This window comes from Panthera uncia, assembly GCF_023721935.1.
Source record: "Panthera uncia isolate 11264 chromosome C1 unlocalized genomic scaffold, Puncia_PCG_1.0 HiC_scaffold_3, whole genome shotgun sequence".
In the NCBI taxonomy this organism is placed as follows: domain Eukaryota; kingdom Metazoa; phylum Chordata; class Mammalia; order Carnivora; family Felidae; genus Panthera; species Panthera uncia.
The window spans coordinates 66,337,619-66,360,763 of record NW_026057584.1 but is presented as its reverse complement, the minus strand read 5'-3'; the positions used below and the strand labels follow the sequence as shown (position 1 = coordinate 66,360,763).

The 23,145-nt window shown below is 36.0% G+C and overlaps 1 protein-coding gene across 7 annotated transcripts in view; it reads left to right on the top strand.

Annotated features, from left to right (window-relative positions):
* The window catches only part of LOC125911570 (sodium channel protein type 2 subunit alpha), an 84,752-nt gene that overhangs the window by 24,116 nt on the left and 37,491 nt on the right, over positions 1-23,145 (top strand). For 4 of the 7 annotated variants that reach the window (XM_049615559.1, XM_049615561.1, XM_049615563.1 and 1 more), the window contains exons 11-15: positions 3,574-3,921; positions 7,916-8,048; positions 12,377-12,615; positions 18,652-18,825; positions 21,486-21,842. In XM_049615559.1, the coding sequence (XP_049471516.1) occupies positions 3,574-3,921; positions 7,916-8,048; positions 12,377-12,615; positions 18,652-18,825; positions 21,486-21,842 (1,251 nt within the window). Of the gene's footprint in view, positions 1-3,573; positions 3,961-7,915; positions 8,049-12,376; positions 12,616-18,651; positions 18,826-21,485; positions 21,843-23,145 lie in introns of all 7 variants that reach the window. The other 3 variants (XM_049615566.1, XM_049615565.1, XM_049615562.1) reach the window with 2 other exon arrangements.

Below are 23,145 nucleotides of genomic sequence, written 5' to 3'. Positions count from 1 at the left end.
GTCAACTTGATTCATTCCAAGTCCAAATAACATTATGACATGGGATAGATTAAAGGATTAGTAGGGTTTAGTTCATATTTAAAATAGAATTTGTTTTTAATATCTGCATTTTATACTCATTCTCGTTCATGTTGCCATAATTATGATTTAATTAGTGGAGACATTAATCTTAATAAATGTGAATTCCTTAAAAATCAGATTCCCTTTTTGCAGCATCTTCATTTTGGAAAGAAAGGAAAGGAAGAAGGTAGAAAGGGAGGAAGGGAGAGAAGGAGGAAAGGAGGGAGAGAGGGAAGGGGTTTCAAAATAAAATAAATTTTACTAGAGGTAAAATTGCCCAAATTTGAAAGAGCAAATCACCAGGTGCCACAGAGAGTCTCTTTAATTTGCTTTATTTCAAATCCAGTAGACCTAATTCTAGGTGAAATCATGAAGCCTGAAAAGGTTAAGTTTTGACCTGCTTATTTCTATAAATTGTGCTCATGGATTTCCCCAGTACTGTCTTCTTGGTAACTATTTCCTAGCTAGCTGGGCATGATAAGTGATCACTGACTTATACAACATGCACCATCTGGCTCACACTGATACTTGTTTCTTAAATGGTATCCGTATTTTTAAAAAGTGAAAGATTTTCCTTTTATCTGATAAGTAGTCAAACAAATAGCTAAGAAGATGGAGAGGCAGAGAGAAAGAGGAAGAGGGAGAGAAAGAGAAAGGGAGGAAGAGGGGAGAGAGACAGGGAGAATCCTGAATTTATACTAATCCCACTCTCCAAATCCCTGGAAGTAATACTGAACATATCAAGCGAGGTAGAGGTTCTTAACCTGGGTACAGTGATGAAAGGTCCATTTTTAGATTTTTTGAAAGCCCAAGACCCCAAAGCATTAAAACTATTGTTTTGTGGTAACATGATGGAAAGGCAATTGTGTTGGTAACAATTTATACATTCATATTAATATATATATATATTATATACATATATAGTATATATAATGTAGGCTTTTATTGCAAGATTAGAATTTTTAAGTATAGTAGGTGGATTGTATGAAATCTTTCTTAGGCTTCAGTTTGATTTTTTAGTATGGGAGAGGGGAGAGAAAGAAACCAAGAGAACAGTCTCTAATCAAGTCTCAAGACAATCTGGACATTTTATTTTGAAACCTTTACAAGATATAGTCGGCCTTCTTAAGTTTTGCTTTTTAGAGATTCATTTGTTATGGCAGATTTTTTCTTATTGGCCATCCTTTATTTGCAGTGCAGCATTTGATTGTTATGGATTCATATAATTAATGCAAGCAGTAAAAGTTGATGCTAGCGGATGGAGCACAATCATTTTTCATACAGCCATCTCATGTAAACTGCGCTCTTGTATGGCATAATTCACCTTTGAACTTGGAGAAACTTTGTGTGCAATTTTATAACATATCTCCCTCCAATCCTTCTATTGGCTCTGAATGGAGTACTTATAGCTAAAATATAAACTCTTAGTAAGAGTGATACATATAATTTCTACCTTATTTCTTATTGCCAAGCATTTCTTATCTTTTGAGCTGACGATAACCAGTATGTCACAGATCCTGTAATTCTTATGTTTTTATAGCTTAATCAAAATATCTTGTGAAAAGAGCAAAAGGAGATGAAAGAAATTGGGTAGTCTAAGAGAAATTTTAAAAATAATTACTTGTATGGAAAACAATAAAGGAAAGAAGGAATTTTACTAATGAAGTTGGAACTAAGATGAAAAAATTTGGGAACAGGAAAAGTAGAAATGACTTCTGTTGGAGGAGCAGATCAGTCTCTTTAAATGTGCTTCTTTGTGAGGGCACCTGGGTGTCTTAGTCAGTTGAGCATCTGACTTCGGCTCAGGTCGTGATCTCATGGTTTGTGAGTTTGAGCCCCGCATTGGGCTGTGCGCTCACAGCTCGGGGCCTGGAGCCTGCTTTGGATTCTGTGTCTCCCCCTCTCTCTGTCCTTCCCTAGCTTGTGTGTGGGCTCTCTCTCTCTCTCTCTCAAAAGTAAAGAAACATTAAAAAATAAGTAAATGTGCTTCTTTGTGTAAATGAATAGAATCCCATAACATAAGAGAGTGTTTAAAGTTTATAAATGTTTTGTAGATGTTTATTGACGTTACTGAGAAACATTATTCTTTAGCTAAAAAGAAAATCAAAAGCAGACTTGTTGGTCAGGGAATATGAACTGTATATAGGTACAAAATAATTTTAGTTAGCTTTAAATCCTTTGGAGAGAAAAAGATCAAACTAATAATATTGAAATGATGAAATCAGTATTCTTTCTATTAATAATCATAGAACTCTAACTCAAGTCAGCCTAAATAAAAAGAGACCTGATTAAATCAGATAGATAGTATCTGTGAGTAGCTTTGGGCATAGCTGGATTCGAGGGCTCAAAACACATTATGGCCAAGCATTTCTCCATATTTCAGCCCGGGTTTCTCCAACACAGTGGCAAGATTCCCACTGCAAGTTCAACCTTCTCGTCAATATTCTTAGCACCCCCAATTGAAAATGCACCTCTTTCCCAACAATTGTAAAAGAAAGAAGTGGCTGTCAATGGACCAAGCAGGGTCCCCTGCCCCTCTTTACACGATTCTCTATGGAATACCCTCATTGGCTAGGCCTGGGTCATGGTCTTGCCTCAACATTATTGTCAAGGATAATCAGGATACTGTTGACAGAAGAAGGAGAAGTGGATATCTGATGAGCAAAAAGTGTTTACCACAGTAAAGTTATAAACGTAGACTAGTAATAAACAGGAAGTGATTAATTGTGTTCAAGGCTGCTATGCTTAAGAATCAAGGTAAACTGCATGGTGGCAGTGACAATGTAGCCATTTAGAAACCTGGGTAATGACTGTGACCAAATGCTTAGTGAAAACCAGGTTTTTGTGAATATGGTACTCTTCAGATTTCTTGAGAGACAGAAGAGTGAAAATCAGGGAATGAATCATAAAGTTCTCAGCTTGATTTGTTTAATTTATTCATGAAGACTTTATAAAATATGCAAAGGGAAGGGGGAAAGCTGCTCCTTGTACTATAATTAAACAGACTTACCAGCAAGCTTGATTTTATTTTCCTCTGTGGTAAGGTCTGCATCAGGGTGTGGTCGCTAGTGAGCTCTTGGTGTATTTCTGGCTTCAAAGGATCTAAATGTAGGTGTATATGCAATTGCTTTCCATTGGCTTGTTAAGTGAGGCTGGCTTCTAGAATAGGGTCTAGCAAAAAAATCTGTTCTAGTGCCAATAATGGGACAAAACAATGTTGAGGGGTATTTGTGACTGTCTTAAGGCATGTGTAAAATAGAAGAAAATGGCAGAAAATTTAAAAAAATGAAGGAAGGGAGAAAAAGGGAAAGCAAATCAAAAAGAGGTGGGCCTAGTAGAGAGTGCCAGAACACCACCAGCAGTTAGCACAGGGTCCCATGGTTCCACTCATCCAATGACTTGGCCTTAAGCAAGTCAACAAATCTGAAACAACAAGTTAAGTCTCACGTATTTCTGAATGACCGCTCTTAACTCCTTTCATCTGTGTTTCGTTTGCTTTCTTGTTATTCCTAGTCTTTATTGAGCATCCGTGGCTCCCTTTTCTCTCCAAGACGCAACAGTAGGGCGAGCCTTTTCAGTTTCAGAGGTCGAGCGAAGGATATTGGCTCTGAGAATGACTTTGCCGATGATGAGCACAGCACCTTTGAAGACAATGACAGCCGGAGAGACTCTCTGTTTGTGCCACACCGACACGGAGAGCGGCGTCACAGCAACGTCAGCCAGGCCAGCCGCGCCTCCCGGGTACTCCCCATTCTGCCGGTGAACGGGAAGATGCACAGCGCCGTGGACTGCAACGGAGTGGTGTCCCTGGTGGGGGGGCCTTCTGCTCTCACGTCTCCAGCTGGACAACTCCTTCCAGAGGTGAGGCCAGTGAAAACTGCAGCCACTGGGAAGGGACCTGTGTGGTGTAGGCGGGAGGATTGTTTGATTTCCACATGCAAGAATTTTGTAAGGTCAGTTGTAAGGGTTGGTTCAGTCCAGCTGTGAACTTCTTTTGTCAAATTGTTCTATTTAGAGTTTTCTACAAATTAATTAAAAATATAGGTTGGGTCTCATAAAATCTAAATAGAAGTATTCATCATAAAACGGGAAGAAGAAAAAGATATACTCAGAGGCCCAGGCGTGTGAAACTTGCCAAAAAGCACAGCAATAACTTATCAAACATAATGTTTAATTAATATAATAGAACATTAATATGATAGAATGAAATGCAAGAGATTATATACTCAGCTTAAGGAACTTGTTACTACTGTCCCATCAAAAGGAGAATTTGATACTTCACTTGAAGTAGATGCTATCATTAAAGACATCTAAATCCTGCCCTGCAACATTCTTTTTCTTTGCAGGTCAGAGTACTGTAACATGTTTAGCACCCACTCAAACGACCCCAGCCATTGTACCTTTGTGTGGTAAAGAAGTCACTCAAAGTACCTGGTAGGGTCATGTATTGTCATTTTTAGAACAGATTTCGATTTTCTATATTACTATCATGATTTCTTTATGTAAACAAAGAGACTGTAAGTCAAGAATATAAAAAAGAGTTTTGACTAAAGGATATATTAGGATAAGGATATAATAAGGATATATTATTGACATTTTCATTTGTAAAACGTAAGGTGCTTTTAAGCTTTAGTATTAAATAAGAATTTAGTCGCTGACATAAAAGTATTCAAGCCATGTCATTTGGTTGTATTTTATAGTTTGCCAAATCATATTAAAATCTTCTTTGTATGCCTTTTTTAATACAATCACATTTATTATAGTTGGACAAGCTCTTTAAGCCACAATAAAATCATACAGAGTCAGCTTTTAGTCACCTAGTAGAGGAACTTCTTAACTCGGGTTACAGAAATAGCCATTGATCAGTTTTTTTCCCATGGCCTCTGCCCCCACTTTCTCCCAAAGAAATGTCCAAGCTTCCTGGATTCAGATAAAATCGTGAAAAAGTAGAACTCTGCGGTGAAGGAACCAGGAAGAATGGAGAAAGAATATCAACGTCTCTTAAAAAATAAGCGTAGCTGTGTACCAGACACTGTCCAGAGCACTTTACATGTATTAGTTCATTAAGTCCTCACCACAACCCTTTATCATAGTTACTAATATTATCCCCATTTTACAGAGGAGGAAACTGAGGCCTGTGCATGGTGGAACTAAGATTTGACCCCAGGTATGCTGGCTACTAAACCTACATTCTATCCATTCTTCAGTATTGCCTTCCTTTGATTTTTTTTTAAACTTTCTTAAATGGACAATAAGAAATTGCTAAGGAGGTAAACATTTTCATTTTAATCCAGTGTTTCTCAAAATATACTACTTCACACTCAGACTACTTGCATCAGAATTCCCTGGAATGCTTCTTAAAAATGGAGATACCTCATTTCCCTCTCCCCCAACCCCTGGCAACCACCATTCTGCTCTGCTTCTGTGAGTTTGATGGTCAAAGGGTACAAAATTTTCATTAAGCAAGATAAATAAGTTCTGGATATTTGTGGAGCATTGTGCCTATAAGATAATGATACCGTATTGTATACTTAAAATTTTGCTAAGATGATAGATCTTGTGTTAAGTGGTCTCACAAATAATAACAGCAACAACAATAATAAAGCGTGTGGGAGGAGACTTTGGAAGATGTTGAAGTTGTTTGTGGCCTTGATAGTGGTGATAATTCATGAGTGTATACTCATTGAATTGCATACATTAAATATATACGGCTTTTTACATGTCAGTCATTCCTCAATAAAGTGATTTAAGGGAAAAAAAAAATAGAGATTCCTGGGCCGATTGAGACTTACTCAGACTAAAAGACTGAAGAGAACAAAGTCAGGGAAAGTCCTTCCTTAACAAGCATCCCACATGATTCTTACACATAGTAAAGTATGAGCATCACTGATCTTGATAAATGTTAATTGAACAAACAAAAACAAATCCACAACTTTTTTGCATAAATACAAAGAGAATCTCAGAAAATAGCATTTTCAGTAATTACTATAAAACTCCTGCCCTATCAGAGAGGGTAGGATAAATCTCTGAAGGCAATTTGGAACCCATTTGAAGCAGAGCTTAGCGAGATCCTTTTATTTCCCCCTCTGTCCTGTCCATTCTTCAATCCTGTGGTCAGGTGCTGAGAGGCAGGGCACTACCCTGTGGTGCAGCTGGAGCTGAAGGTGTAGATGAAGGAGTAGGTTTTCAGAGACTGCAGAGGGGGAAATGAGAATAGAAAATAAACAGCTGAAGGCGCCTGGGTGGCCAGTCGGTTGAGCATCTGACTTCGGCTCAGGTCGTGATCTTGGGGTCTGTGGGTTCGAGCCCCACATGGGGGTCTGTGCTGACAGCTCAGAGCCTGGAGCCTGCTTCCGATTCTGTGTCTCCCTCTCTCTCTACCCCTCCCCTGCTCACACTCTTTCTCTCTCTCTCTCTCTCTCTCTCTCTCTCTCTCTTACTCAAAAATAAACATTTAAAAATTAAAAAGAAAAAGAAAAGAAACAGCTGAAGGCAAATGACCCCCTCCAAAGCACACAGTATCCTCTATACATAAATTCAATGGAAGCAATTTAACTTAAGAATTTCCTCAGTAATATCGTTAGAGGTTCAGAAATCTATCATTAAAGATTAGACAGATCTAGGATTGCACGTATAGTTCTCTATAGAGCAAAAGAGACTAGATGAACTGTAAGTGACCTTTTTTTTTCTCAAGACATTGTTTCTCTGACCAGGCCAAATATTTTAATTTTTGAGAGATAAACTTTTGATTTAAAGAGCTTTAGTTTCATCAGAGAATGGTTATTTTTTCTCATTAATTTTATTTCTCTTCTATGAAAAATTACTTTTAGAGTGACCTGTATAGATGTTTATCGCCATTAATGGCAATCATATCAGTTAAGTGGAAACTTTGCTTTTGAATATGTCTACATTAGAGGTATGCAGATTAATAACATAATATTACTCATCCCACAGTAAAGTCAAAGTAGATGAACAGGACTCATATTGCTTTTTCAGAAATAGGGAGAATCCTCAGAGAACTAAAAATGACTTATTTGTTATTGGCCCTCAGATCTGCATTTGAAAAGTATGAGTTTTGCCCTTTCTTCCTGTGATAATTAATTTCATTGTTTGATCTCCTAAAGTAGGAATAAATTTCCACCCGTGTTGAAATCTTAGTGAGTTTATTTTGGAATAGAAAATCATCAAATCATTTTATCATGGTTAAAAATCAAAGTTCCTAAAATTGGTGTTATTGCCTTAAATTAGAGTATCGGTGCCAAGGATATGGGTTGTTTTGTGGATTTTTTTGGAGTTGTTTTGTAAATGTAAGACAGTTGCAGATTAGTTCTAATATTTTACTTTTATTGTTAAGGATGTTAGGAAATGCTACCTGTTGATAATGAACAAAAACATTTTACAAGTGGAATTCACATTTTAGGGGAACTGTTACTGATGAGTATTAGGGAAACCTTAAAACTTCTTTCCATACATTAAACCACATGAATATGTGTCTATAAAGGTCTAATAATTCAACCTGAGGGTATATCAAGGAACAATGAGCTTGACTCTGAAGTCCTAGGTAAGATTGATTGAAATGCTAAAAGTCATCTGTATGATGGTAGGCATGATCCCTCCAGTCAAAAGCTCCAAGGGGGAGGAATTAAAGTCCAGCTTGATTGCAAACCCTGGCATCCCTGAAGGATGAGAATCTGATGGGCTTTCAAACACTTCCCAAGAATGATGATTCCAGCAATGTCTTAATGAGCTATTCTCATCTGGTGGACATTTAGTTAAGCAGCACCTATTATAGGAACGCTTTGGGTTTTGCTACCCTTAAGAGTAATAGTTATTTTATCTGAAATTTTATTTTCAGGGCACAACTACTGAAACAGAACTAAGAAAGAGACGATCCAGTTCTTACCATGTTTCCATGGACTTGCTGGAAGATCCTACGGCAAGGCAAAGAGCAATGAGTCTAGCTAGTATTTTGACCAACACCATGGAAGGTACGTCAAAAGCCTTACAGCAGAGCTACTTGGTGGTGCTTTGGTAATGATGAAAACAAAATACTTCCATAAATTCCAAGAAAATTCTTCCTGACCTTATACCATACCAGCATTATATCTCTTACCAGTTAAAAGTAAAATCCACATACAACACATAGATTGTACTATCTCGAATAGATTTTTACATTTAGTCTCCAGGAAGCTAATGCAAATTCAAGATATACTTGGAATACTGCTTTTGTAGATTAAATTCTAAACTGTTGAAGCTTGTTGTGTGCATGACAATGAAAAGAGTAACATTATAAATATTTATTTTCATGATGATGCTAACCCATTTGAATTGTGTTAACTGCTTAAGACACAAGTTATAAAGTCCTTGTATTTAACCAGAAATATAAATTAAAAATGTGGATTAGGATTCTATATTAACCTCTTTGAAGCATTTTTTTAAAGAATTTTTAGAACTACTCTTGCCTCTCTCTGACCAGAGTATTACAATATATCATCTCTTCCTTTAGCTGCAGATTATATTTCTGAGTGGTTAACATATTGTTTAGACGTCTGGACCTTATAATGCCAAAATAAAGACTTTGGGGACAGCTTGATCTGTGATCAATTCTTGGCTCTGCTACATGTTAAATGTGTTAATTTATGACTCTAAACCACAGTTTTCCCATCAGTAAAATGCAGATAATGAAGTTTAGGCATAAGATTGTTGTAAGAATTGAGACATCATATATAAAGCACCTATGTATCTGAATTTAGAAGGCAGTTAATAAATATTATCATTATTGTTTTATTTTCATTGTTTTTGTTAATTCACATTTGTGTCTTTCCATGCTGTAAGTTAATTTAAATATGAACTATCAACTTCAACTACTTGGAAAATACCTTCATATAAAATATATTCTATCCTCCTCCCTTACCCCCTTCTCCCTTCTCTCCCTATCTCTGTTATAACTACCTCTTTCTGCCCTCTCCCAAGCTGTGTGTGTGTGTGTGTGTGTGTGTGTGTGTGTGTGTGTATGTGTGTGCAGACATGTCAAAGGAAAAAAAAAGAGAGATGGTGAATGAGAGATGAGGCATAGGCACATGGCTTTCTTATTGTTAGTTATAGTTTCTCTTGGTATTGGATGGATTCTTGGAATAATTCTTTTCTAGTCTGAATGCAAAGATCCTTTGATACTAATACCAGTACCAAAGCCTAAAAGTCACAGCCAGGAAAAACCCACAGTGTAGATGGCTGAATATATAACAGCCATGTCAATATTACAAGACCCAATTTCTATAATATCCTACTGCAGTATCAGAAATCTTTTCACTGATTTCTATGGAATATTAAACTCAGTACGTTCTTCTCCAACCTCGCCTGCGTTAGCTTGCACTCCCTCTTCTCCCCCAGCTGCCAGTAGCTTGCTCCTCCCTGTCCCTCCAGGTAAATCTTTTGAAGATTCTCTGGTCTTCTGCTCCTTGCCATAGCAAAACCACTGAGAGGAAGCTGCCAGTGGTTCTGCTACCGATGTCAGCAGCATGTCTGCTCCCTAAAGCAAGAAGTAGAGAAGGAGACAGGGTAAGTCTAAATCAACAGTCCTACTTTGCACTTCTGATACCATTAAGTTTGAGCTAACATAAGAAATTACTTGAAAAACATCAATCCACCACAAGATTGGACTTGTCCACTAATTAAGATATGGAGTTCAAAATGAGTGCACCCAAATGCCTCTCCATTGAAATGTATCTCAATGGAGTTGCCTAGGATGTCCTAGAAATATGTATAATTCAGGAAGCAGGAGATTGAGTGTTTGGTTTAATATCTGCAGACCTTTGTGACTTTATACTTTTGTGAGGGACAATGGCAAGATTTTCATTCTGTTTTTCGTTGGCTATATGGAATGTGGCATTGATCTATGTTGGTTGTTAGCAATACTTCACATACACATGCATACTAGAGCTGTCTTTAATATGGTCCTTCCTCTTTTTGTTCCTGCTAACAGTAGAAAGGTTTCTTAAGTTGACATAATTTGCTTATTTGGGGATCTTCCTTCAAAGCTAATCATGGTTTAATTTACCCTCCTTTTTTTTTTTTTTTTTTTTTTTGAACCAGGCTTGTTGATCCAGCTGGCTGGCATCTTTTGTTTTCCTTCTTTTGATGAACTACAGTCAAGTCTCCATTGTCCATGGTAATGAATAGCCTATTTAATGAAATTGTTTGCTTTTCAAGTTTTAAATGCAAAAACCGCATAGAAATGTTTCCTGGTCACATCCATGGGAAGGATAGTGAGAGGGAAAGTTACGAACACCTGAGGAATTGAGGAGACCCAACAAAATATCTAAACTGGGATGTAAATGAATCCCACTGCGGATAATCCACACAGGAATAATGGAGAAATGGCTGTCGTTCTTTCATGAGTGCTTTGTTTTGTTTTAAAATGTAAGATTATTTTTCTCTGTCTCTGTCTCCCTCTCTCCTGTCATTCTCTCTCTCTCTCTCTCTCTCTCTCTCTCTGGCATGAATAATTGAATGATTTTATTTTAGAACTAAAACAACTTTGCTTCACTTTTTCCTGGTGTCAAGATGAGCAACACTGGATGAATTTTCCCTTTTGAACTTTTCTCTGGTATATTTTTTTTTCTACACAATTCCTGTTTGCTTCTTTTTATCTACTGAATGACAAGTAGCATTTTAAAAAATAACTTATTCTGACTACACATAGACCAAGAGTCATTATTTCATTTCTCTTTTGTTATTTACTGTAAATGACATCTTTTTATCTTCAGTATAAGCATGATGTTATATAGGAGTCTTAAAAGTATCTATGCAATAACTGGTGATTAATAATTATGTTTTGCCTTTGATTTATACCTCAACTCTTCTTTATTATTTACAAAATTACATATTAAGAAAAATAGAATAAACTGTGCACTTGAAGAATTTTAATACCTAAAGAGATCACTGAAGAATCTACCTCCAATAGACTTCTGTTAAAAATAATCGGGAAATTAATTTCCTAGAGGGAAGTGGTAAACTTATAGCATTAGCTAATAGTGAATGTTTATCAGCAAAACAAAAAAATCATTAACTGTGGTCATGTTTACCAATTCCATATGCTGTTTTCTCTCCCACAAAGTTTAGCTTCTAGTAAATTATACCAGGTTTGGAGGGATATTACCATTGCTACTATAGTAATACTAAGGTAACTGATCAAAGTCAAATATGTCATGAATGAAAAAAGAATCTTTCCCTCTACTTTAGTGTTAAGAAGTGGTGGTCTCATATTTCGCAGAGCAGGTAAACAGGTGTGAAGCAATAACACGGGCAGAAAACAAGTTCTCCAGTCTCTTCCCACTCAAGAGTGTATTAGAAGAACATCTTACCCAAGAAGATAGTAATCTCCCACTTCCTAATTCTCCAAAATTCTTTGCCAGTATTTGCCAAGTTTCAGTATTTTGAATATCACCTTAAAGAGCTGTGCAATCTCTCTTCTCTCTCCTATTTTTTAGTTGAAATGCTTCTTGAAACCATTGTACCTTTTTCTTAAATAATGTATTTTGATATGAAATTTTATAGGCTTGAGACGATAATTACACATTTTAATACATTAAAATAAATTCACACCATGAACATTTATGAGTTCTACATATGTTCCACTGAAAATCCTCTTGTATTTTACCAGTAGCACATAAGTCCCAGTTGAAACATTGATTTGTGCTAACAGTGAGTATCCCAGTTCCTTAAGGTACATATTTTCTCTTCTTTTGTGCCCTCTAGTTAAATAATGAAATATAGAGAAAAACAATCTTGATGAGTTCAGTATGCAAGTCTGTATTTACAAGGCTTATCTGGAAACTTTTTAACTAAGACTGGTGACACTGACAAAAATATCTCATTTTGCCTCAAAACACATACCTAATCCAAGAAACTGAGATTCAGTATGACTGATAAAGGTTTTAAGACATCTCCTGAGAGGGATTCTTTGATAACATATATGCATCTGGCTCTATCTGGAGCATGGATGAGCTTAACCCAAGTCCTACCCATTAGTTTTGGATATCCTTGAAGATAATTTTCAGACAGTTTAATATCGCAGATAGAATCTTGGAAATTCTGTTTAGCCAAAATAGATTTGGAAAGTTCACTAGACTTTTTGTGGCCATGTTTTCTACAGGCCACAAAACCATGATAGGTGAAACCTGTTCCACAATCAGATTAACCCATTAAGGCCTTTTGACAACTTTAGATTTCTAAAAATTCACTTTCAATTTAAACCAAATGCTGCTTAATAGAAAGTAAGCAGTTTTCATGAGTATTGTAACTTTTTTTTTTCCAGAACTTGAAGAATCCAGACAGAAATGCCCACCCTGCTGGTACAAATTTGCTAACATGTGTTTGATTTGGGATTGCTGTAAACCATGGTTAAAGGTGAAACATCTCGTCAACCTGGTCGTGATGGACCCATTTGTTGACCTGGCCATCACCATCTGCATTGTCTTAAATACTCTTTTCATGGCCATGGAGCATTATCCTATGACGGAGCAATTCAGCAGCGTGCTGTCAGTCGGAAACCTGGTAAGACTCACTGAGGGTTCCTCTTCCCACTGAAAGAGCTCATGATTGCTTTAAGGAATTTCATATATCGCCCTCAAGTTAAATATGAATTAATTGGCCATGTAAACCTGGACAGCAGAAGTTTAACATCCCTTTTTCAACAACAAAAAATATATTGCTACAGTTAAGGAGTGGGAAAGAATTAATAATTTTATGTACAATTTGATTTAGAATTAAATTTAAATTGCCCATCCATTAGAAAGATTATTATAGGGCATCTGGGTGGCTTAGTTGGTTAAGCATCCCACTCTTGGTTTCAGCTCAGGTCATCCTCTCCTGGTTTGTGAGTTCGAGCCCCATGTCAGGCTCTGTGCTGCTGGTGTGGAGCCTGCTTGGGATTCTCTCTCTCCTCCTCTCTCTCTGCTTTTCTCTGTCTCTCTCTGTCTCTCTCTCTCTCAAAATAAATAAATAAATTTAAAAAGAAAAATGATTATGAATTATAGAGGACATTGGTCTATGATAACAAGATTCTGTGTATTTCTCAGGTATTTGGAATAGATTCTTAAGAACATGACTACATTTGTCAATCAAACTGGAAAATATACCAAGTTAGGTAATTTTGAAATATAATTTATAAACACCTGAAGATGAATTCTTTTGGGAGGAAATATCACATAGAGATTATTATTTCTGTGTGAATTTTTCCCATAAATGTAAGAATTTATAATGATGAATTTTTGCATACATTTTCACTTAAAAATTTGTGTTAACATTCACTGGCTATATGGTAGGGGGATAGAAAGGAAAGTGATCTTACACCGAGAAACAAAATGAGGGCACCTGGGTGGCTCAGTCTGTTAAGCATCCGACTTTGGCTCAAGTCATGATCTCACAGTTCCTAAGTTCAAGCCCCACGTCGGAATCTCTGCTGTCAGTGCAGAGCCCACTTCGGATCCTCTGTCCCCCTCCATCTGCCCCTCCCCCCACTCACTCTCACTCTTTTCCTCTCTCTCCCTCCCTCTCTCTCTCTCAAAACTAAATAAACATTAAAAAAATAAACAAAATGAATAAATTCAGGCAACAAAAACATATTGATACCAATGTAAGTGGCTTAAGTTCTCATGCACCTCCCAACCTGAGAAATGAAATTTACATGAGCTCCCTCTTTCTAGGTTCCCATAAATTCAGTCCTAAGGTAGATACTATGATTGTCTGTATTTTACAGTTGGGGCAACTGTACCCATGAGAAATTGGCAGAACAATGGGAAGTCTGAACACTATATCAGAGACTCTGAAAGCTCCTACAAACTGTGGTCAGAAATCATAGAACTGGAGGGTAGGAAAGGACAATAACATTACCTAGTCCAAATTTTCACCTATATAAGAACCTCTTCAACATTATCTCTAAAAAATGAGAAATGGATGAAAGAAACTTTATGGAGGTGGATATTAGGAAACAACTCAAATGGGAATAAGCAAAAATAAAGGGAATTCATTACCTCAAGTAGCTAATGTCCATTTGGGCACAGCTCCATGTTTTAACCTATCTAGATTCTGGTTCTCCAGCAATGTCATTGGGAGTCATTTTCTGACCCTACTTCTTTCCAATGTGTTTCCTTCATCTCTGGCTGGGTATTCTATTGATGGCAGCATTCTACCAACTTTTATCTTACCCCTGGGCAGAAGGATTGTGCTTCCTAACTAGTTACTTTAACAAAGGTCTAAGAGTAGAATATTGTTGGCCTGGTTGTAGTTACACGACTATTTCTAAGCCAGTCAGTTACTCTGATTCTAGAGTTAGAATGCCCTATTTGAGTACACTAGTACCATTTCTTATCACTGAAGACAGAGTAAATGAGTGGATTATAAAGAGAAAAAAAAATCCAAATCTGACATTTCTAGGAGAGTAGATGCTGGAAAGACAAAAATAACAAATGGACAATTCAAAGTGGAACTTGTCTTTATGTGTTAAGGAAGGCAAGAATTGCATTTTGAGATGAATCATGGAATAGTGGAAAATATATGGACAGGATACACATTCTTCTCAAGACGTATGAAACATTACCCAGGATAGGTTATATGTTAGGTTATAAAATAAACCACAATAAACTTAAAAAGATTGAAATCATACAAAATACTTTTCTGACAAAAATGGAATTAAATTAGAAATCAATGAAAAATGGAGTGCCTGGGAGGCTCAGTCGTTTTAAGTGTTCAACTCTTGATTTCAGCTAGGTCATGATCTCACAGTTCTGTGAGATCAAGCCCTGTGGTGGTTTCCACACTGATAGCATGGAGTCTACTTGGGATTCTCTCTCTCTGCCCCTCCCCCTCTCACGCTGTCTCTCTGCCTCTCTCTTTCTCAAAATAAATACATAAACATTTTAAAAGATGACTCTTTAAAAAGATCGGCAGAAATGATAAATCTTCACTTAGACTTATAAAAAAAAGTCAAGAATGGGGTGCCTGGGAGGCTCAGTCAGTTAAGCATCAAACTTCAGCTCAGGTCATGATCTCACAGTTCGTGAGTTTGAGCCCCATGTCTGTGAATTTGAGCCCTGAGTCTTAGCTGGCAGTACAAAGCCTGGAGCCTGCTTCAGATTCTGTGTCTCCCTCTCTCCCTTTGCCTTCCCCCACTCATACTCTGTTTCTCTCTCTCTCTCTCTCTCTCTCTCAAAAATAAATAAACATTAAATAAATTTTAATAAAAATTTAAAATAAACCAGGAATGAATAGGGGACATCACTATGGGCCTTACATAAACAAAAGTTTAAGGAATACTATGAATAATTTATGCCAACAAATTAATAGCCTACATGAAATGGAAAAATTCCTAGAAAGTAACAAACTACTGAAACTAAGTCAAGAAGAAATAGAAAATCTGAAAAAACCTGTAGTAAGTAAAAATTGGATTAGTAAAAAAAAAAAAAAAAAAAAAAAATATAAAAAAAGCAGAAAAAAAAAAAAATAGGATAAAAAAAAAAAAAAAAAAAAAAAAAAACTATTCCTACAAGGATAGCCTAGGCTCAGATAGTTTTATTGGTGAATTCTATCAAATTTTTAAAGAATTAACACCAATCCTTTGCAAACAGTTCCAAAAAATAGAATAAAAAGGGACACCTCACAACAGAGTTTAGAATTTGAAGCCAACCAAGATAGAGAAACTGAACAAACACTTCAAGCTTTTCTTTGAAACCCCACATGGGCTGCACTTCAGAAGTAAAGACTATGCCGAAGAATTAGAATTCAGCTAGGACAAAGAATAAACCCAAATCATTCTGCCCTAATCAAATATAAAACATAGCTACCATAAATTCCAGGTGGCCAACCTGTAACCTAATTGCCTGATAAAACAAAAATCATTGTTGTTCACAGGAAAATAATTGATCAGAATTCTCTACAACACATTACATCACATAAAAAATTGCATGATATGTGAAGGAAATAGGAAAATGTGTCTTAGTTGAGAGAAAAAACACTCAATAGAAATAGATCCAGAAATGACTGAATTGCTAGCATCAACATAAAAGGACTTTAGAGGAGCTATTATAAATGTGTTTAATGCTCTGAAGGAAATAAATGGTCATAAAGAATAAACAGATGGAGAGTATGAGCAGGAAAAAAATGAAAACTATAACGAAGAATCATCTAGACATTTTAGAACTAAAAAGAAAAAATCTTAAAATGAAAAATTCATTTGATGGGTTTTTTAAAAAGCAGACAACAGAAGAAGGGTTGCTAAACTGAAGCAAATCAACCGAATGATCCAATTTGAATGGCAGAGAAAAAACAAAAAGAAAAGTATACTGAGTCTTCCTAATCTGCAAAATAACATCAAATGGTCTAATATTTGCATAATGGAGACCCAGAAGGAGAAAGGTGAAGAGTAGAACAAAACAAATATTTGAAAAAGCAATGGCCAAAAATTTCTGAAAATTGGTGGCAAATATTAACTTAGACATTTTAAAATTAAATTATAAAATTTCAGTGAACATCAGCAAGGATAAATTTAAACTACATTGGGCAAATCTTAGTCAAGCTGCTGAAAATAAAAGAAACTTTTAGAAACAGCCAGAAGACTGGGGCTGATATCTCATCAGAAATAATTCAGTCCATGAGAAAATGGCCTGATGAAAGAAAGAAAAAAAGAAAAAGTTAACTTATTATTCTGCAGTGAAATTGTCCATCAAAAGCTAATGTGAAATGACTTTAACATGAACAAAAACAGAGAAGTTGTTGTGCCAGAATTATGCTACAAGACATGCCAAAGGAAGTTAGTTCTTCAGGCTGAAGGAGAAAAGCATATTAGATGGAAAATTGAATCTGGGAATGATGGTCACTCAAAATTTTAAAATCTAGGTAAATAGAAAAGACTGTCTTTTTTCCTTAATTTCTTTAAAAGACAGCTGATTTTTTAAAGCAAGAGTTTACAGTGTATGTAAGTGTAAAATATATGAAAATATTAGCACATATGATTGGGTGGCAAAAAGATTGCTTAGAAAAGAAACAAAGTGTTACACAGTATTTAATACCTGTAGAATATTCAAACAATGGATGTCTACTCAACAATAAAAGGAGAATAAGCTGGTAATGCCTGCATGGATGAATTTCAACCTGAAGTATTCAAGAGATATTTGGAAAAGTCAGTAAGACTGTCAGGTTTCTGAGATAGTCACCAAGTTTGAGAGTGAGTTCATTTACTGAGTTAGTATCAAAAGAGAAGCAAGGTTGTGCAGAGAAAATTTTAAGGTGAATTTTGGATCTGTTGAATTTGAGATACCTGTAAAATAGCCATTCAATGAAAGTATTGAATAAACAAGTGGGTATATATTTCTGGACCTCAGGAGATGTGCTTGAATGGAAAAATAAATCTCAAAGTGTAAACTTATTGTAAAAGGAAAATTAGAGTAAGAATTTCCAGGACAGAGAGACCTCTGAAGAAATCCAATATCGAATAATTTGTTAGAAGAAAAGCAACTGAGAAGTGTCCAGGGAGGTGTGGATCACTGAAGCCAGGAACAGAAAATATTTTAAAGAACAAGGAACAGTAAACAATGTGAAAAAACTTCTGAAGAGGTAAGCAAGATAACTGCAAAATTTTCAATTGAATTTAGCAATGGTGATGTTGGTGGCTATGTTGGTGAAATTGGTTAAAGCAGGTTGTGTTGACTGATATGTTGTAAAGTTGAAGAAATTGAACTACTGAGTATAGACAAATACCCAACCTCTTAAAGAAGTTGGGCCATGAGGAGAGGATGTATGGGGGTAGCTAACAGGGGAAGTAGAATGCAAGGAGAGTTTCTTTGATGATGCTGGTGGTAGAGAAGGACTGAGTGTCCGTTGCTCCCTATAAAATCCCAATTGGAAGCAGTCAGTAGCAAGAAGAGATTAAAACTACAGGTTAATTGAGAAGGTGAATTCTTTGAGAAGACAAAAGGAGACACAGAACACAGGCAGAGAAATTAGAGCAAAGCATGGGTTTGGATATAAGTAGTTAGGTAGATGGAACACTGAGAAAGTTCAGGTTGGCTGACCTCTGTTACCTCTCTGTGACACAGAAGTACTGAGAGTGAAAGATAAGGAAACAGTTGAAGACATGTGGAGGAGAAAGGTTGAAATAGTTGTAGAGTAAGGAAATAGAAAATGGAGAATGCTGCTTCTTTTTGGTCAGGAAAATAATTTTTATTTTTAGTATTCTTACCATCAGTAGGGCTGGTGGTGACCATGTTTATTACAGCTAATGTGAAATATTCTTAGCACAAGACAGAGCCGAGCAGTTGACCATAATGATTTAACTGAACCTTTCATGTAAGATAACTAAAATGACAATATTAATTTTATTGTCTTAATTCATGTACCCCTCATCACTTAATAAGCTAAATATTGATTTGAGTACAGACAGTTAAATATTGATTTGAGTACAGACCATTTGAGGTTACTGATTTGTTGGACCTAAACCAATTTTTAAAATTTTTAATTGGATTGTGGTCTGTTGGGAGACAATAATTATTAGTGTTTTCAAGAGTATTCACTTGTGTAATAACATTTCTCATTTAGGTCTTCACTGGGATCTTCACAGCAGAAATGTTTCTGAAGATAATTGCCATGGATCCATATTATTACTTTCAAGAGGGCTGGAATATTTTTGATGGTTTAATCGTGAGCCTTAGTTTAATGGAGCTCGGTTTGGCAAACGTGGAAGGATTGTCAGTTCTCCGATCATTTCGGCTGGTAAATTAACTGGGAGTATCTGTAATGTTTTTATAATTAATATAATCAGACGTCACTCTTATCTAGTAAGAATTATAGGATTTCCCACAGTTACAATATTATTTGAATACATTTAAAAACAAACTGGATTTCTCCACAATCAGACAGTACTTTGATCTTTATCAGAGCTTTCATGGATAGATGAAGTTCATTCAAATGAACAGCCAACAGTTCTGTCTTTAGTGATTGAATGGCAGGGCTAATGGGGAGGGAGAAAAAAAAAAAGGATCTATATATAAATCCAAATCACAATTAAACAACACAATATTCATCTTTCAGTTATGTGGAGTTAACCATTCATAAGGCTTGGCTGAGATTTAGGATGAGCCACCTTTCTCTCAGAGGCTCAAGAATTATGGACTTGCCCACTTTGCCCCCATAGAAGTCAAGACTTGAGACTGGGTAGAGTAGACAAGAAAAGATGATAGAGCTTCCCATGCATTTGCCCCTTCAGCCAACCAGGAAGTCACCAAATCCAGTCTCTAAGAAGAGTTGCCTATATTATATTTTATTAATTTTAAACAAAGTCTTTTATTTGATCTTTATATTCATCAGTTCACGAATCTTTTAAATTAAGAGACAAAATATCACTTGGCACATTTCCATTTAAAGTGTGATACGTTTTATCATGCTATTACTTTGAGTTGGCTCTTTTTGTGACTTACTTTCAAATAACAGAGGTTGTATATAATTTGTAAAGACAAGTTCCTATCGGTAACTTATCTTAATGGTGATTAGGTTCAAGAGTTTGCTGTGAAGTCTTTTGAGAATTCCCTTACTGCCTTCAAAGATCAAATTGGAGTTGAGATCCTTACAGCTAAGGTCCTTACCTAGTCATCTAGATAGCTATGGATCTAATTTGAACCTAGAAGGATGCCAAACAACAACAACAGAAATGATTAGAAATGATTGTGTAACAAGTAGTATGGGCAACTACTTTAAAAAGTGTTTAGTAAATCTTTGTGATGATTGTGATTCATTTTGGGGAAGTAGGAAGTGATGGAAATAATATCATTAGTGTTTTGCTTAGTATGTAGGCTCTTTTGCATTAATTATTCCCTGGCAATAAATTAAACATTTTGATGCTTATGTTTTGTTCCTTTGGATCACTTATATGCCATTAAATAACGCACTACTCCTGGCCTGACATTTCCTGAAACATCAGAGATGAAACGCTGCTGCAGTTGAACTATAAATGGTACTTTAGAGGATTCCATGAGCTAATAATACAACCAACATGTCAAGTACAGTGGTGCAAGCCATTTACACACTATAATGAGTTGATTTATTAAGTGACTAAAGACATAAGGGTTGACAAAATATATATTTTTACTTAAGTCCAAGTATTTCTTATTCAAATAAAGTAGTTCGAGTAATCCCCCCTTATCTGTGGGGATATGTTTCAAGACCCCCTGAAAATGTAGATAGTACTGAACCCTATATATACTGTTTTTTCCTATACATACACACCTGTGGTAAAATTTAATTGATAAATTAAGCACAGTAGGAGATTAACAATAATAAGTAATAATAAAACAGAACAATTACAACAATATACTCTTAATAAAAGTTATGTGAGTGGCGCCTGGGTGGCTCAGTCGGTTAAGTGGCCGACTTCGACTCAGGTCATGATCTCGCAGTCCGTGAGTTCAAGCCCCACATTGGGCTCTGTGCTGACAGCTCAGAGCCTGGACCCTGTTTCAGATTCTGTGTCTCCCTTTCTCTGACCCTCCCCTGTTCATGCTCTGTCTCTCCCTGTCTCAAAAATAAATAAAACATTAAAAAAAATTTTTTAAAAAGTTATGTGAATGTGGTCACTCTCAAAATATCTTACTGTATTGTACTCACCCTCTTCTAGTGATGATATGAGGTGACAAAGTGCCTATGTGATGAGATGAAGTGAAGTGAATGACGTGGGCATTGTGACAAACTGTTAGGCCACTATTAACCTTCTAACAATATGTCAGAAGGATCATCTGCCTCCAGACCATGGTTGACTGTGGGTAACTGAAACCACAGAAAGTGAAAACGCAATTAAGGGCAGGGGGATTACGGTGTAATAAATCTCCTATAAAATACAGCCTGATGTTACAGCCAACTAAAGATAACAACAAGATTAAAGCAATCTAAAGATTTAAAGAAATTAGTTGGTTTTTCTCTTGTACCTTGTATAATTTGTGTTAACTTTATCTGTACCTGTGCATCTCAAGTACACTACAAAATGTATCTACTTTGGGCTTTTAAGTAGTGACAGCCTCCACCTCTTTGAAACAGTTTCTGCTAATTAATCACCATCAATCTTAGATATATCAGTTTCCCATAGAAAAACAAAAAGAATATTACATATGCTTATGTAAGATTCTGGAAATTTTGGGGTGTCATTATTAAAATGCCATTAAGAACTGTATAATGTAGTTGTTTTATTTACAAAATAGTCTATTTTAGAAGGAAAAATAATGCATGGTATTAAATAACTGATACATTTGCTAGATAATAGTTTGACACACAAATAACCCACCACCCTACAATTAAGACAGTTATGCTGTAGATTTTCCCTGTAAATAAGTTTACAGATTCTTTAGAAGGCAGGGCAGTAATAGCCTTCTTGCTCTTGTTTCCAGCTCCGAGTTTTCAAGTTGGCAAAATCCTGGCCCACCCTGAATATGCTGATAAAGATCATTGGCAATTCTGTGGGGGCTCTAGGTAATCTCACCTTGGTGTTGGCCATCATCGTCTTCATTTTTGCCGTGGTCGGCATGCAGCTCTTTGGTAAGAGCTACAAAGAATGTGTCTGCAAGATTTCCAATGATTGTGAGCTCCCACGCTGGCACATGCATGACTTCTTCCACTCTTTCCTGATTGTGTTCCGCGTACTGTGTGGAGAGTGGATCGAAACCATGTGGGACTGTATGGAAGTCGCTGGCCAAACCATGTGCCTTACTGTCTTCATGATGGTCATGGTGATTGGAAACCTGGTGGTATGTAGTAAAAATATTTTCCTTATTTTCGGTAAAAGACAATGTAACCATAAAAATTATGTTCAACAGATGAATGTTTTATGTTTTTGGCCTTTTTAAAATCAATCCTCAATTATTCATTATTGCAGGAACCAGGTATAGTTTAGACTATGGAGACCCACATAAGTCTTCTTTAAATATTTGTTTATTCTTTGTTTTTAACTTTTTCCAGTTTTATTGAGACATAATTGGCATATAACATAAACCCTTAAAATACCTTTTGAATCAAAGTTGTTCTTCGTCACTATACTTCTTACTATTCCATGGAGAGAGTCCTTTCTGGCTTTTACCTTTCAGTTCTTGTATTAAAGCATGGATGTGTTACTAAGAATAGTCACTCATTTTATTTATAAGTATCAACAACAGTATCACTTGAAAATGTTTCATATTCAGTTCTCCTACAAATTGGAGTTAAAAATTAATGGTGATCTCAATCCATTAAACACGCATAAGTTATTTGGTACTTAGAAACTATAGTGTTGGAAAGTAACATTGACTCAAAAATCACTTACCATGTCTATATCCAATGAACCATTCTCAACACATCTTTACTGATTCCTGGAGGCATAGAAAAGCTGATAAAAAGATATATGTGACGCAGTGATATGACTTACTCAAACAAGATTAAAATAGAAAGTATCTAACACGTGTCAAAAGTGTAAAAACAAAGTACTATATATCAAGTTCACTAAGTGGAAACATTGCTTTACAATGGCAAGGATCATCAAGGAAGGCTTTGTCAAGGAGTTGAACCTGAATTATCTTTAATTAAGATGTAATATTAGGTTGTTAGGAAGAAAAGTAGACTGTCCCAAACCAAGCAACAGTGGACCCAGTGGATGGAGAAGAGAAAACAATAGACTTAATGAGGGGATCAGGTTCTTCTACTTTAAATATTAGGTAATTATACTGAGTTTCATGATTAAGTCCCAATCCAGAGGCATAGAACGAGGACTGACATAACCAATATTTTAAAGTATATAATTTATAGACTTAATTTCCTTTCACATAAAAGTAACCTCCAGTTCCCCAAAGGAAGAAGAAAAGGCTAACAGTTATCATTTATTTCTATTCATTTGCAGATTTCAACCTCCTCAATATTGGGTTAGATAATTCAGACCTATTCTTGAAGTAACAAAAAACATGAGCAGTGTGCAATCCAGAAATTTGAACTGTGACTTAAAATGACAAATATTTATTATCTCTAGTTTCTGTGGGTCATACATTTGGGAGCAGCTAAACTGGGTGGTTCTGACTCGGGGTC